The following is a 17793-nucleotide window of genomic DNA, read 5'->3' as shown; positions in this document are numbered from 1 at the left end:
ACACCAGGCTTCCCTGTCCTTCATCATCTCCCAGAGCTTGCTCAAACTCATGTCCATTGAGTTGGTGATGCCGTCCAACCATCTCGTCCTCTGTCATCCCCTTCTCCTCTTGCCCTCAGTCTTTCCCAGCATCATGGTCTTTTCTAATGAGCTGGCTCTTCACATTAGATGGCCAAAGTGTTGGAGCTTCAGCATCAGTCCTTCCAATGAATATTCAGGGTTGATTTCCTTTAGGACTGACTGGTTTGATCTCCTTGTAGTCCAAAGGACTCTCAAGAGTCTTCTCCAATACCACAGTTCAAAAGCATCGATTCTTTGGCACTCAGCCTTCCTTTGTCCAACTCTCACATCCATACACGAGTACTGGAAAAACCATAGTTTTGACTAGATGGACCTTTGTCAACAAGGTAATGTCTCTGGTTTTATTACACTGTCTAGGTTGGTCAGAGCTTTTCTTCCAAGGAGCAAGTGTCTTTAATTTTACATATGATGAAATTGAAGTTTAAGAGATTTAGTAGATTTTTTTAAGATCATACGTTAATTAGTGGTAGAGCTGAGGTTCACATACTTTCTTTAAGGAGTTGTGAAGATTCTGAAAAATGATTAGAATGATATTTGACACACAGTAAGCCTTATAGCAATGTTATTTATTATTATTATTATGTCATGGCTTATTTAAAGGAGTTCTGCTTTTGTCTTTCTTTTTATTTCACACATGATAAAACACAGTCACAACCACCATTACTGAAGAATTTCTAACCCTCCACCCCTCTTTCTCTCTCAATAACTTCTATATTGAATAAGGTTTAGGTTAAGCTTCCACTGTGCAGAAGTTATTGATTATTTGATAATTTTGCATCACAGCACCCACTCACCTTAGACTGTGGTAATACTGTATTTAACTATCACATACTCACTGCATGTAGGTGACGTATGCATCACCTCTGTCCAGAAGAAGCGACAGAGGACAGCTAACTTAGAAATATTCTGATAGTTTAATTAAAGACTTATCAGGTAACAACTCACTTTACCATTTTTACTTTAAAAGCTTTCATACTTCTTATCTGAATGAACATTCAATTTAGTTAAGGAAATGAACTTAGTGATATAAAGGCAGAATCAGGAAAAAGAAAAGTCAAAAATAAAAACATTAGACTACATTGCCTCTATCATTTTAAGTTAAAACACTGACTTTGGAATAAATTTTAAAATAATATATAGTTTCTTTGTCCATGAATCAATGAACAGATAAGTCATTTTTTCACAAAATGTTTTTCATCTCAGGATTCAAAAGTCCCAGCTATTTCCAGTTAAAGCAGCATCTGTTGCTTTGCCAGTTTCCACAGAGATGAGCTCGTGTTGATTTTCATCACATTTGTTCAAGTCTGGAATCTGGTTAAAACATGCAAACAGTTGCATTGCAAGTTAAGAGGCGCAATCAGATAGTATCTTTTCACCTGCATTTATTTTGATTCAAATGACATTTGTAATTACGATTCCAAGCATGGATTATTTTTAAATAATTTGGCTGGGAACAGGAATATCATAAGTTAAAGCCTTCAAGAAGGAAGAATACTATGATATATAATGTTCTTAGAAAACATAGTTATGTTTACATTAAATCATCTCTTGGATTCTGTATTCTATTTTTTCAACATCGTTTTGGATGTTACTTATTTGGGATAATTGTAAAAAGAAGTAGTTTATCAATTATGTCTTAGCACATTGTCTAAACTGCAGACTGACCATCATAGACATTTTCCTGTTATTCAGTTTATAATGTCATTATCCAGATGTTGATTGTACATTAATATTCTGAGGTGAAACCAGATTTTTAAAAAATGATGTTGTTGAATTGGAAATTTCTGATATTTGTGTTAGTTAGTTCAGTCTCTCAGTCGTGTCCGACTCTTTGTTACACCATGAATCGCAGCACGCCAGGCCTCCCTGTCCATCACCAACTCCCAGAGTTTACCCAAACTCATGTCCATTGAGTCAGTGATGCCATCCAGCCATCTCATCCTCTGTCATCCCCTTCTCCTCCTGCCCCCAATCCCTCCCAGCATCAGAGTCTTTTCCAATGAGTCAACTCTTCACATGAGGTGGCCAAAGTACTGGAGTTTCAGCTTTAGCAGCATTCCTTCCAAAGAATACCCAGGTCCAATCTCTTTTAGAATGGACTGGTTGGATCTCCTTGCAGTCCAAGGGACTCTCAAGAGTCTTCTCCAACACCACAGTTCAAAAGCATCAATTCTTTGGTGCTCAGCTTTCTTCACTGTCCAACTCTCACATCCTTACATGACCACTGGAAAAACCATGGCCTTGACTAGATGGGCCTTTGTTGGCAAAGTAATGTCTCTGCTTTTGAATATGCAATCTAGGTTGGTCATAACTTTCTTTCAAAGGGGTAAGCATCTTTCAATTTCATGGCTGCAATCACCATCTGCAGTGAATTTGGAGCCCCCAAAATAAAGAAGTCTGACACTGTTTCCCCATCTATTTCCCATGAAGTGATGGGACTGGATGCATGATCTTTGTTTTCTGAATGTTGAGCTTTAAGTCAACTTTCTCACTCTCCTCTTTCACTTTGATCAAGAGGCTTTTAGTTCCTCTTCACTTTCTGCCATAAGGGTGGTGGTATCTGCATATCTGAGGTTACTGATATTTCTCCCGGCAATCTTGATTCCAGCTTGTGCTTCTTCCAGCCCAGTGATTCTCATGATGTACCCTGCATAGAAGTTAAATAAGCAGGGTGACAATATACAGCCTTGACGTCCTCCTTTTCCTATAGGAACCAGTCTGTTGTTCCATGTCCAGTTCTAACCGTTGCTTCCTGACCTGCTATAGGTTTCTCAAGCAGCAGGTCAGGTGGTCTGGTATTCCCCTCTCTTTCAGAATTTTCCACAATTTATTGTGATCCACACAGTCAAAGGCTTTGGCATAGTCAATAAAGCAGAAATAGATGTTTTTCTGGAACTCTCTTGCTTTTTGAACGATCCAGTGGATGTTGGCAATTTGATATCTGGTTCTTCTGCCTTTTCTAAAACCAGCTTGAACATCAGGAAGTTCACGGTTCACATATTGCTGAAACCTGGCTTGGAGAATTTTGAGCATTACTTTACTAGCGTGTGAGATGAGTGCAATTGTGTGGTAGTTTGAGCATTCTTTGGCATTGCCTTTCTTTGGGATTGGAATGAAAACTGACCTTTTCCAATCCTGTGGCCACTGCTGAGTTATCCAAATTTGCTGGCATATTGAGTGCAGCATTTTCACAGAATCATCTTTCAGGATTTGGAATAGCTCAAATGGAATTCCATCACCTCCACTAGCTTTGTTCACAGTGATGCTTTCTCCTTCGTATTTGAATGAGATCCTTGCTGGGTGCAATAATCTGGGCTGTAGGCTATTTTCTTTCATCACTTTAAGTATGTCTTGCCATTCCCTCCTGGCTTGAAGAGTTTCTATTGAAAGATCAGCTGTTATCCTTATGGGAATTCCCTTGTGTGTTATTTGTTGTTTTTCCCTTGCTGCTTTTAATATTTGTTCTTTGTGTTTGATCTTTGTTAATTTGATTAATATGTGTCTTGGGGTGTTTCGCCTTGGGTTTATCCTGTTTGGGACTCTCTGGGTTTCTTGGACTTGGGTGATTATTTCCTTCCCCATTTTAGGGAAGTTTTCAACTATTATCTCTTCAAGTATTTTCTCATGGTCTTTCTTTTTGTCTTCTTCTTCTGGGACCCCTATGATTCGAATGTTGTAGCATTTAATATTGTCCTGGAGGTCTCTGAGATTGTCCTCATTTCTTTTAATTCGTTTTTCTTTTATCCTCTCTGATTCATTTATTTCTACCATTCTATCTTTAATTCACTAATCCTATCTTCTGCCTCTGTTATTCTACTATTTGTTGCCTCCAGAGTGTTTTTAATTTCATTTATTGCATTATTCATTGTATATTGACTCTCTTTTATTTCTTCTAGGTCCTTGTTAAACCTTTCTTGCATCTTCTCAATCTTTGTCTCCAAGCTATTTATCTGTGATTCCATTTTGTTTTCAAGATTTTGGATCAATTTCACTGTCATTATTTGGAATTCTTTATCAGGTAGATTCCCTATCTCTTCCTCTTTTGTTTGGTTTGGTGGGCATTTATCCTGTTCCTTTATCCGCTGGGTATTCCTCTGTCTCTTCATCTTGTTTAAATTGCTGAGTTTGGAGTGTCCTTTCTGTATTCTGGCAGTTTGTGGAGTTCTCTTTATTGTGGCGTTTCCTCGCTCTGTGTGGGTTTGTACAGGTGGCTTGTCAAGGTTTCTTGGTTAGGGAAGCTTGTGTCGGTGTTCTGGTGGGTGGAGCTGTATTTCTTCTCTCTGGAGTGCAATGAAATGTCCAGTAATGAGTTATGGGATGTCTATGGTTTTGGGGTGACTTTGGGCTGCCTGTATCTTGGAGCTCAGGGCTGTGTTCCTTGCTGCTGGAGAATTTGCTTGGTATGTCTTGCCCTGAAACTTGTTTCACCCAGAGAGGTTTACAGCGTTATATGGAGAAGAGTGAGGAGGGAGTTAGAGGTGACCCGAATGAGATGAGGTGGAATCAATAGAGGAGAGAGTGGGCTATTCAGTAATCTCTTCCTTATGTGCACTCCACAACTGGACCGCTCAGAGTTGTTCACAGAGTTATACAGAGAAGAGAAGAAGGAGGAAGGTGGCAGAGGTGGCCAGGAGGATAAATGGGGGGAATGAAAAGGAGGGAGACAGATCCAGCCAGTAATCAGTTCCCTAAGTGTTGTCCACCGTCTGGAACACACAGAAATTCACAGAGTTGGGTAGAGTAGAGAGGGGTTAGGGAGGAGACACAGGTGACCTGGTGGAGAAAAAGGAGAGTCCAAAGGGAGAGAGAGCAGTTAAGCCAGTAATCTCGCTCCCTAGTGAAAAATGGGTACTGAAGATTGGGTTCTTAAAGGTACAAAATTGGTAACAAATACATAAAAGCAAAAATTAAAAATCTAGAGTAGAGTTTGGAATTTTAAAAATACAATGTTAAAGAAAAGAAGAAGGAAAAGAAAGAGAGAAAAAACGAACAAACAAAAACAAACAAGGCCGCGAAAATTATAAAGAAAATATAGGTACAAAATTGGTAACTAATACCAAAAAGCAAAAGTTAAAAATCTAGAGTAGAGTTTGGAATTTCAAAAATACAATGTTAAAAAAAGAAGAAGAAAAAGAAAGAGAGAAAAAAAAAAACAAGAACAAACAAAGTCGCGTAAATTATAAAAAAAAAATACCGGTACAAAATTGATAACAAATACCAAAAAGCATAAATTAAAAATCTAGAGTAGAGTTTGGAATTTCAGATATACAATGTTATTTAAAAGAAGAAGAGAAAGAAACAGAGAAAAAGAAAAAGAAAAAAGAAAAAAGGGTCACAGAAATTATAAAAAAAAAAAAAAAAATATAGGTACAAAATTGATAATAAATACCAAAAAGCTAAAATTAAAAATCTAGAGTAGAGTTTGGAATTTCAAAAATACAATGTTAAAGAAAAGAAGGAAAAAAAAGAAAAAAAAAAGGTCAAAAAATTATAAAAAAATATATATATATGAAGTTTGCTTTAAAAAAAAATAGGGTCTTCTTTTTTTTTTTTGCAAAGTTATCGGTTATAAAAGTGGAAATTAAAGGAATAATAGAAGACTTAAAATTTTTTTTTAATTAAAAAAAATAATTAAAAAAAAAAAGAGAATGATCGTACAAATAGTAAAAATATATCTAGGACTTTCTCTGGTTTTGTTGTGAGTATTGTGGGTTCAGTTCATTTTTGGCTAGTTCCTTGGTCCGACTTATATTTCTCAAGATCTATAGGCCCTTCCTATGTAGTTGGTAGTAACCACAGGGTTTTAATCTATTGCCTGTAGCTTCCAAGGCATTTCCCCTCTGTTATAGCTTCTTCTGTTTGCTGGTGTCTTCAGTGTCTGGTTTCCGCCCTGACACAAAGGGGATGGTGGAGGACACTTTTTTTTTTTTTTTTTAGGCTCACTTGTTCAGTCGCGCTGAGGGGAGGTAGAGAGGGATGCTGCAAACAAATAACACTGGCGTGTGCTCGCAGTACCTCAGCCACACTGGGTCTGTCCCCCGTTCACGGCGCGTGTAGCCTCTCTTCCCACACTGCTCAGGCTCTAGGTTGCTCTGCCGGGAACCATCCGCGGCCGGCCCTGGGCTGCCTGTACTTCCCAGGTCCAAGCCGCTCAGGTTCAGGCACTCAGGTAGTCCTCAGAGGCGCATACTCTCGGTTGGGCCTGTGTTTTGTGCCCTTCCCAGATCCGAGCAGTTCAGGTGATGAGGTGTTTGGCGCACGCGATTGCTGCGACTTATCGCCTCCCCGCCGCTCAGTTATCTAGGTGTGCACTGGCACACCTTCTCAGGCAGATGTTGACTGTCCAGACCCCCAAGAAGTTTTAGTTAGCAAAGAAGCCTGCTTACAGTTTTATAGATAATGTCTCTCTGGGGCTGCGATTGTCCCCTTCCGGCTCTGGCTGCCTATCACCGGAGGGGGATGGTCTGCCGCCGGCTTTCTCTGTTCAGTCCTTTGTTCCGTGCGCGGGCCTGGCGGTGTCATAGGTTAGGGCTGGCTTTTCGCATGGTAGATATTCCACAGTCTGGTTTGCTAGCACAAATTATTTCCCTCAGATAGCGCTAGGGGTATTCAGGCCAGATTCTTGTGATGCAGCCCGCGCCGCGCCTCCCTGCCCAGCCCCCGCTTGCTAATGGCGATTGCAGGCATCTGCACTGCTTCTCCGCTGGGGGAGTTACCATAGGGCTTGCAATGTGTGGGTTTTAATTGTTTATTTATTTTTCCTCCCTGTTATATTGCCCTCTGTGCTTCCAAGGCTCGGCACAGATTAGGCAGTGAGAAGGTTTCCTGGTGTTTGGAAACTTCTCTCTTTTAAGACTCCCTTCCCGAGACGGAACTCTGTCCCCTCCCTCTTTTGTTCCTTTTTTTTTGTCTTTTATATTTTTTCCTACCTCCTTTCGAAGACTTGGGTTGCTTTTCTGGGTGCCTGATGTCCTCTGCCAGCATTCAGAAGTTGTTTTGTGGAATTTACTTGGTGTTTAAATGTTCTTTTGATGAATTTGTGGGGGAGAAAGTGTTCTCTCTGTCCTACTCCTCCGCCATCTTAGTTTGAAAACCCATAGTGATGCTTTCTAAGGCCCACTTGACTTCACATTCCAGGATGTCTGGCTCTAGGTGAGTGATCACACCATCATGATTATCTTGGTTGTGAAGGTCTTTTTTGTATAGGTCTTCTTTGTATTCTTGCCACCTCTTCTTAATATCTTCTGCTTCTGTTAGGTCCATACCATTTCTGTCCTTTATAGAGCTCATCTTTGCATGAAATGTTCCCTTGGTATCTCTAATTTTCTTGAAGAGATCTCTAGTCTTTCCCATTCTGTTGTTTTCCTCTATTTCTTTGCATTGATCGCTGAAGAAGGCTTTCTTATCTCTTCTTGCTATTCTTTGGAACTCTGCATTCAGATGCTTATATCTTTCATTTTCTCCTTTGTTTTTTGCTTCTCTTCTTTTCACAGCTATTTGTAAGGCCTCCCCAGACAGCTGTTTTGCTTTTTGCATTTCTTTTCCATGGAGATGGTCTTGATCCCTGTCTCCTGTACAATGTTATGAACCTCCATCCATAGTTCATCAGGCACTCTATCTATCAGATCTAGTCCCTTAAATCTATTTCTCACTTCCACTGTATAATCATAAGGGATTTTATTTAGGTCATACCTGAATGGTCTAGTAGTTTTCCCTACTTTCTTCAATTTAAGTCTGGATTTGGCAATAAGGAGTTCATGATCTGAGCCTCAGTCAGCTCCCAGTCTTGTTTTTGCTGACTGTATAGAGCTTCTCCAATCTTTGGCTGCAAAGAATATAATCAATCTGATTTTGGTGTTGACCATCTGGTGATGTCCATGTGTAGAGTCTTCTCTTGTGTTGTTGGAAGAGGGTGTTTGCTATGACCACTGTGTTCTCTTGGCAAAACTCTATTAGTCTTTGCCCTGCTTCATTCCGTATTTCAAGGCCAAATTTGCCTGTTACTCCAGGTGTTTCTTGACTTCCTACTTTTGCATTCCAGTCCCCTATAATGAAAAGGACATCTTTTTTGGGTGTTAGTTCTAAAAGGTCTTGTAGGTCTTCATAGAATTGTTCAACTTCAGCTTCTTCAGCATTACTGGTTGGGGCATAGGCTTGGATTACTGTGATATTGAATGGTTTGCCTTGGAAACGAACAGAGATCATTCTGTCGTTTTTGAGATTGCATCCAAGTACTGCATTTCAGACTCTTTTGTTAACCATGATGGCTACTCCATTTCTTCTAAGGGATTCCTGCCCACAGTAGTAGATATAATGGTCATCTGAGTTAAATTCACCCATTCCAGTCCATTTTAGTTCGCTGATTCCTAGAATGTCAACGTTCATTCTTGCCATCTCCTGTTTTGACCACTTCCAATTTGCCTTGATTCATGGACCTGACATTCCAGGTTCCTATGCAATATTGCTCTTTACAGCATTGGACCTTGATTCTATCACCAGTCACATCCACAACGGGGTATTGATTTTGCTTTGGCTCCATCCCTTCATTCTTTCTGGAGTTATTTCTCCACTGATCTCCAGTAGCATATTGGGCACCTACTGACCTGGGGAGTTCCTCTTTTAGTAACCTATCTTTTTGCCTTTTCATACTGTTCATGGGTTCTCAAGGCAAGAATACTGAAGTGGTTTGCCATTCCATTCTCTAGTGGACAACATTCTGTCAGACCTTTCCACCATGACCCGCCAAGGAACAGAAGAAGAACAGACAAAGGTTAAAGTGCTGGCAAATGTCCTTCATTACCAAAGTTTATAGTGGATTGTAGTCAGTTACCTTGTCAAGGCCTTTTTAGTATACTGCAAGTTTTCACTCTTAGTCTCCTCTGCTATTCTAGATAATTAGGTGGAAAATGTTGAGAAACCCTAAAAATTGGGAAGATGAGTAATATATCTTTTTCTGCATTTTAAATATTTCAGATATTTAATTCACCATTTCAAAAGAAAATTGCGGTGTGATGCCTAGCAATTTTTAAGTAAATTTCCTATATTACTGCTGCTGCTAAGTCACTTCAGTCATGTCCGACTCTGTGCGACCCCATAGACGGCAGCCCACCAGGCTCCCCTGTACCTGGGATTCTCCAGGCAAGAACACTGGAGTGGGTTGCCATTTCCTTCTCCAGTACATGAAACTGAAAAGTGAAAGTGAATTCGCTCAGTCATGTCTGACTCTTCATGACCCCCTGGACTGCAGCCTACCAGGCTCCTCTGTCCATGGGATTTTCCAGGCAAGAGTACTGGAGTGGGGTGCCATTGCCTTCTCCGTTCTATATTACTAATATGGGACAAATTACTAATATGTCAAAATTGTCCAGTTATAATAATGATTTATCACTAATGTCTAGGAAAAACATAAAAACAAAGGATTACCCACAGAATGATTTAAAATAAATAGTTATGATAGAGCAATGTCTAATACCAAGCACTGTTTTAGACACTTCACTTATCTCAAACTCTCAATAGCTCAGAGGATACTGTTATCCTTATACGTAGAAGAGTAAACTGAAGCTCAGAGAGCTTTGAGTGATTTCTACAAGCTGTTTAGTAGTGTATTAGGAAGCCAAATTTATATATTTTTCAATTATATAAAGATGTTGCCTCACAAGTATTAGTTCCCTATGGAAGGAAGTAAAGTCAACTTCATGTAGTAGAATAAAATTACCACCGTTTTTTTTTTCAGTCAGAATTAACCACCGGCATTTTAGTAACAAAGCTTACAGGTATTTTTATGCAAACAAATATCTGAAATTGAAATACCTGTTTCCATTGTAGATGTCACATCACCCTTATCAGTCCTGTTTCCTCAAAGTGAAATCTTTACAAGATTTTATTTCCCTATTTTTTTCTTTCCATTTAAGTTTCTCTCTCTGATTTCTGATAACTTCATAATAAACAACTCAGGGTAGGCATTGAGGATCAGCAATGCTGTATATTATAATAAGTAATGGAGACAGAATTTTGATTTTTTTAATTTCATAGACCTTTCCTAATGTTAAAAAAGGGTCACTAAATATGGGCTTAGATGATGATAGGAATCAAATTTTGTTTCAGTATGTACTCTGTTGTTAGAAATAATCAAACAAAGTTCATGATATGAATTTACTTCAGCTGTTAATATATACATGCATTTATAGTGATCAAAGGACAAGCACACAGGTCTATGTTACAAAAATAAATACCGAGTTAGTTATAGCTGCCCTCTTGTCAGATAATCCCATCCACTATCAATTTTCAGTGGTGTGTTTTTAAAATTAAAATGAGGTTGTAAGGGAAGTACTGTCACTTAATAAGTATATATTTATAATAATTTTTCTTTAATTTAAATTAATACCCCAAACTGGAAACTTTTCATAAAGAATTCATGAGAATGATTGCTCTTAAAGAGAAATTAAAGGGTACTTTTAAACTAAACAAATAAAAGGTATTTACTCACTCACTCCAGTACTATTGCCTGGAAAATCCCATGGACGGAGGAGCCAGGTAGGCTGCAGTCCATGGGGTTGCGAAGAGTCGGACATGACTGAGCGACTTCACTTTCACTTTTCACTTTCATGCATTGGAGAAGGAAATGGCAACCCACTCCAGTGTTCTTGCCTGGAGAATCCCAGGGACAGAGGAGCCTGGTGGGCTGCCGTCTATGGGGTCGCACAGAGTCAGACATGACCGAAGGGACTTAGCAGCAGCAGCAACTCACTTTAATATTCCTATATTGATACTAATGGATAAGAACATCAGTATTTGTTTTTCTAAGTCGTTTGTTCAATATTTAAACATCTTGAAATTAAACCAAGTAGATATATCAGGAAATACATATTTTATCATTTTAAATAAGTGATGATCTATAATTTTTTGTCATGAAATATTTAGAGGCTAGAAATGTTTGAAAATACAGAATACTACTTACTGTGTGTATGTCTATAAAATGTACAAATCATTTTTAAACTATTTTGTTATTTTCACTGTACATATTTCTGGAGGTGGGAGTGCTTCCCTGGTGGTTCAGTGGTTAAGAATCCACCCACCAGTGCAGGAGACACGGGTTCTATCCCTGGTCTTAGAGGATCCCACATGCCATGGAACAACTAAGCCTGTGCACCTCAACTATTGAACCTGTGCTCAAGAGCCTGAGAACCACAGCCGCTGAGCCCACACACCACAGCCGCTGAAGACAGCATGCCCTCCACAACGCAATGAGAAACTCATGCACCACAGCTACAGAGGGGCCCCCACTCATGGCAACTAGAGGAATACCTGCATATTAACAAAGACCCAGCACAGCTTAAATAAATAAATATTTCTGGGGGCTATTCTTGATATGATAAAGATTATGAAAACTAATATTGGATCACTATTAGATATACACCATAATGGTGAGATTGATAAGTTGTTTAGAATCAGGTTCCTAACTAAAATAACAGAGACATCATGGCAAAGTAAAAACAACAACAAAAACATCAGTTAGAATAATACTGACATCTTTTCTTTTCAGCTGCCTAGATCTATGTACTAGGAGGGCAAGAAATTTAATCTGTCTGAGAACTACATTCCTTATCTTTAAAATGGACATAAGAAGATTTTCTTAGCAAGATAATATTGATGATTAGAGATAATATGGAGAGAGAGCACCTCACATAGTGCCTGAGATGGGCATTTATTTTCTACATAAGTTTCTTTAAAAGCTTTCTGGAGAAAACCAATATATTTGTCATAACAACTGATTTCCTGGTCATATAGAACTGATAATAATTATAAGATAAGATTTTGGAAGGATTTCAGTGAAGGATTTAATTTCTCTTCAATATGATTTTTGAATTATGCCTTTTATCTTCATTCTTAGTATTAGATGTGTGATTACTAGTCAGGGGGAAAAAGGAATATCTCTTTATCCAAACTATTCCAGGATTAAACACAATAGAAATTATTTATAAAGTGGCAAAGAAAGGATAGAAATGAAAGAAGAAAAACTGTCATTACTTGTTTAAATTATACTTAACTACTGAAGAGATGCATTTTTAAAATTCATCTTTTATTTTACACTTTAATAGCCTTTAATAGAAGTCTGATAGTAAAGCTAGAGGACAGTAATGACTTTTGCAAATGATACAGAAAATTGTACCTTTTGATAAATATAAAACTGAAATCTATGGCTTTAATTTATTCATATATTTCCAATCTTCACAAAGGAATATTGAAGTTGACTGAATTAACAGTAACTCAGTCTTAACATATGATTTATGAGAACAGAGCTGAGTAAATCAGAGTAGCATAAGGTAAATGATATCCAAGCAACATAATATTAATATACAAATAGCAACATTTCACATCTTATATGCAGCATCGAGTTTCCAAAGCTTTTATACCAAGAATAGAACTTGTAACATCACAGTGGCCTAGAGTACTGATTTTATAGATTTCTAAAACTTGAGCAAAAGTTCATTCTGGCCTTAAAGGTCCAGAAGATGGGAATCACTACAGTAACTTTACATTATGCAACAGAAATGTTTTCAACTTTTATTCATTTAACGAACACTTGTGATGCTTATCATGCTCTCATTTATAAAAGGCAACCATTTTTAGACATTATAAGATATGTTTTACATTTCAGTGACTTCACTTTCACTTTTCCCTTTCATGCATTGGAGAAGGAAATGGCAACCCACTCCAGTGTTCTTGCCTGGAGAATCTCAGGGACGGGGGAGCCTGGTGGGCCGCCGTCTATGGGGTCGCACAGAGTCGGACACGACTGAAGCGACTTAGCAGCAGCAGCATGAGTACTTTGGGGCTCACCTGGTGAAAAAATGTGAGTGAAAGCTGACTTAAATTCAACATTCACAATATTAAGATCATGGCATCCGGTTGCATCACTTCATGGCAAATGGGTGGGGAAAAGTAGAAACAGTGACAGATTTTATTTTCTTGGGTTCCAAAATCACAGTGGATGGTGACTGCAGCCATGAAATTAAAAGATGCTTGCTCCATGGAAGGAAAGCTATGATAAACCTAGACAGCATATTAAAAAGCAGAGACCTCACTTTGCCAACAAAGTTCCATATAATCAAAGCTATGGTTTTTCCAGTAGTCATGTACAGATGTGAGATTTGGACCATAAAAAAATCTGAGCACTGAAGAATTAATGCTTTCAAAGTGTGCTCAAGAAGACTCTTGAGAGTCTCTTGGACTGCGAGGAGATCAAACCAGTCAATCCTAGAGGAAATCAACTCTGAATGTTCATTGGAAGGACTGATTGATGCTGAAGCTGAAGGTCCAATATTTTGGCCACCTGATGGGAACAGCCAAATTACTGGAAAAGGCACTGATGCTGGGAAAGATTGAAGGCAGGAGGAAAGGGCAGTGACAGAGGATGAAATGGTTAGATGGCATTACCAACTCAATGGACATGAGTTTAAGCAAAACTCAGGAGATAGAGAAGGGCAAGGAAGCCTGGCATGCTGCAGTCTGTGGGGTCACAAAGAGTTGGACACAACTTAGCGACTAAACAACAACATGAGTGATTTTATTTCGTACTCATAGCATTCCTGGGAAATAGGTATTGCTTTTTATGCTTTACTCTTCAGAAGAGGAAGCTGTACTCAGCTAAATATCCTTAAGTTTCCACAGACATAAAGTTTGGATTCAAAGTCAGGTTTGTTTGTTTCATATATCATATTGCTTCTTCAATGATGGAAAATGACTATGTGATTTTTTTTTCCACTTACCTCCTTACAGAAGAGACATACGTTATGACACTGTTCTGTGCCATTTTTACTTTTGGTTTATGATAATAAACAATTAGTAATGCTTTGGCGTACTATCCTTCAAATGTAAACACTAAATGTACCCTTCACTTTTTATGGGAAGAAAGTATATGTATCAAAGTTATTAACACCACAGCTTTGAACATATTCTATGTTCAGTCTACTCAGATAAACAGTCCAGAGCTTAAATAAGAAAGCAAAATGAATTCCTTTGTGAAAAATGCCTGAACGTGTGCTTCTACTATGCCTAATTTATCAAAGACTTTCTTTTTGCTTTCAGGGATGACTTGTCAAGCTCGAACATCATACACCGAAGATGAAGTTCTCTGGGGTCATCGTTTTTTCCCTGTAATTTCCTTAGAAGAAGGATTCTTTAAAGTTGATTACTCCCAGTTCCATGCAACATTTGAAGTCCCCACCCCACCTTACAGTGTGAAAGAACAGGAGGAAATGCTCCTTATGTCATCTCCTTTAATAGCACCAGCCATAACTAACAGCAAAGAAAGACATAACTCTGTGGAATGCTTAGATGGACTTGATGATATTAGTACCAAACTTCCATCTAAGCTGCAAAAAATTACTGGAAGAGAAGACTTTCCCAAAAAACTCTTGAGAATGAGTTCTACAACTTCTGAAAAAGCCTACAGCTTGGGCGATTTGCCCATGAAACTTCAACGAATAAGTTCAGTTCCTGGCAACTCAGAAGAAAAACTGGTATCTAAAACCACCAAAATGTTGTCTGATCCCATGAGCCAATCAGTGGCTGATTTGCCACCAAAGCTTCAAAAGATGGCAGGAGGAGCAACCAGGATGGAAGGGAATCTTCCAGCAAAATTAAGAAAAATGAACTCTGATAGATTCACATAACAAAACACCCCTTCAGGCATTATTTATTGTTTGATTTAGTAATAGTCCAATATTTGGCTGATAAGGTAATCCTCTCTAAGGAGTTTGAAAGGTACATTTTTTTCTCCCAGTCATATATGCATATTTGAGAACCCTACCTTTTCAAGCATTGCTACTGCGCAGAAAGAAAATGTTGTAAAGGGAGGACATCAGAAGGAAGTTCTTAATAATGGGCATGTATTATCACATCAAGCATGCAATAATGTGCAAATTTTGCATTTAGTTTTATGGCATGATTTATATATGGTATATTTATATTGTATATTATGGAAAATGTATATATATATTTAAAGGGGTGGTACTATCCACAATATTTCTAACATATGTATTAAGCCAAACATGAGTTGATAGCTTTCAGGGTGATAAAACTATATATATGTGTGTGTACACATAGTTTTATATATACACACACGTATATATGTACATATATATATATACACACACACACACACACAGACATATATCTGATAAAATTGTGATGTTTTGTTCAAAGTTGTAGTTCTTGTGCATGTTTACTTTATTAGGCTAGGAAAGCTTCTGGCATTAATTATTAATACCAAATATTTTAGCCTTAAATTATTTGTCATTTTAAAATCTGATTTAATGTTTTCTGCTGTTTAAGGACCTGGAAGGTTTTCAATTGTACTTTATATGAGGGAGTCTCACAAGTATGTGCTACTTATGGCCCTGCAAAAATGTAACCATTATATATTTGACATGTAAATTTTGAAGCATACTAATACACTGACAGTTTCTAATGATTTTTAAAAGTTGCCAGTACTGGGGAAAAAAATAAACATTGCTTATTTTGAGAGTTGGTCCTTTCCTGGACTAAAGTCTGGAAATCTCTTTGGTATATGATCTAATTTAAATATGAGCTCTGAACAAATGCTGAGTCATTGTAATAGTCAGTGGCCAAGTAATATTGAATATATTGGAATCTGTGTGAAATTGCATAATGAATGGTCCCTGTTTCAAGCTGAGTGAATTGGTAATATTTTTCACTCTTTTTCTCGAACTTTTGTCATTTTAAAAACCAATAATTAATCCTTGAGTAGACAAAACAACACAATGAAATAGATGATAGATATTTATGCATAAATTATGTATGTCTAATTGTGTCTCTCATTTTATGCCATTTTCTTGTTTGTGGCATTTGTTATAACAGGACAGATTTTTTCCTCACCTGGGCAACCTATTTTATCCCATACCTGTCACTCAATTCAGACAGAATGTTTTGTACATACCTGAGAGAATTTTAAATCAGATAACTTGGAGATATTTTACCCATGTGAGTTTTTTGCTTTGTTTTGTTTCAGTAAACAATCAATTTATTGGTGTCTTGGATCTCTGGCCTACCAAAATAAGTGTAGCAGTACTATTTTTTTAACCCAAAGGTCTGATATTTATGACTCATTAATGGGAATTAAAACTATTCCTCAAAAGAACACAGGTGAAATAAAGATTTGGAATGTAGAGATTTTAATGAAAATTTATAAGTGCTCCTTATTGGAATATCATGGACTTTCCTATAAAACTTCTTTGGGTGTTGTACTTAAAGTCTGTCCAGAATTAATCTATTTCTCCTTATAAATATGTAAATCCTTAATAGCTGGTTTGGGCTCCCACCATTTCCCCCCTTTTTAGCAATCCTTTGATGATTTTCATATTGGAAAATTATTACATCAACAATTCTATCATTGACTACAATAATATTAATACCTTCTGGCTACCTCTGTATCAATCAAATTCTGCAGGTGCAAACATATACCAGGGAATTGTTACTGGCAAAATGATCAACTTTGGGCATCCATCCACTGTGAATAGACCTGGTTGACCTAACCCTTTACCCCCAAATTTCTTATTTGCTGGATACAGGAAATGAAATAGTAGCACAGCGAGAAGGGGCCCGAGGGGCACAGTATATTTATTATCAGTGGAAGAAACTGCACAGATCATTTAGTCCAACCACTTAAAACTAAAAAGCCATAATTTAATTTGGAGAGCCAATTTGAGTTTGGTTTTGGTGCCAAGGGGAAAATGGGACCAAAAATAAACTCTCCAAATACATTCAATCATTCATTCAATGAAATTCTGCATGTCTTTTAAGTTCTAGGCATTTTTAGCTCCTATAGATTTGGATATGACTAAGTCAGAGGTGATCATTGCTCATTCAAACACCACATATCAGTTGGAGAGGGGGGAGGGGAGATAAAAATAACACTATTTCAGAGTCAAAATATCAGTTAATGGAAGGAAAGCAGACTAACACAGTGGAAAATGATTGGGTGAAATAATTGATTATTTTGGAAGGGGGAGAGGGTGATATTTAAACAGAGACCTGAATGATTGAGAGAACCATTGTTGCCAAATTAATTTTTCTTAGTGACTGCTATTCCTTTATCTTTCCCACATACATATGGGAAAGGTATGATTTCTGCATGTAATTGCAGTTTAACTCCTGTTACTAAGTTGATCATTGGTCCCGGTTTACCCAGGAGAGTTCCAGTTTTTACTTGTTGTACCTGTGTAATTATTAATAGTACTCCCTTTCACTCTTATAATGTCTTGGTTTGGATGATATATGGTGACTCTACATTTTTGTTGAGACTATATTATGAAGTCTGATATATTTGGATAAAAATAAAGAATTGCTTTTTCTTCTCATTTTGCTGATTTTTTTGACACTGGCATTCCAAGCAAAGTCATCTCAGTTTCATATATTTCTTCCTGGAGGACTTCTTAACAAAGTTATTTCCTGTAACATTTGTTTAATCTGTACATGACAGGTCTTCCTAGCAGTGAAAAGTTACGCATTTTATTGACTGAATAAAAGGTAAATCTCTGATGTTTCCATTTCAGGAATTTGTAAGAGCTCAAATCAAAGGGAGTAAAAGTTAACTTAAGTCAAGATAATTTTCAGCCCACCAATATGGCAACTATTGTAAAGCAAAATATAGTATTCATTGAACTGAATAATTCAACTTTAATAGAGACT

At 37.6% G+C, this 17793-nt stretch overlaps 1 protein-coding gene across 2 annotated transcripts in view; it reads left to right on the top strand.

Annotated features, from left to right (window-relative positions):
• Positions 1-17462, top strand: part of KCNJ3 (potassium inwardly rectifying channel subfamily J member 3) — a 189220-nt gene extending 171758 nt beyond the window's left edge. For both annotated transcript variants that reach the window (XM_061437699.1, XM_061437694.1), the window contains one exon: positions 14170-17462. In XM_061437699.1, coding sequence (XP_061293683.1) covers positions 14170-14175 — 6 coding nt within the window. In that variant the 3' untranslated portion in view covers positions 14176-17462. The remainder of the gene's footprint in view (positions 1-14169) is intronic.
• The last annotated feature ends 331 nt before the right edge of the window (positions 17463-17793 follow it).

Source organism: Bos javanicus, chromosome 2 (assembly GCF_032452875.1).
Source record: "Bos javanicus breed banteng chromosome 2, ARS-OSU_banteng_1.0, whole genome shotgun sequence".
Lineage (NCBI taxonomy): Eukaryota > Metazoa > Chordata > Mammalia > Artiodactyla > Bovidae > Bos > Bos javanicus.
Note: the sequence above shows the minus strand (reverse complement) of the source record. Positions and strands in the feature narration are given on the sequence as shown.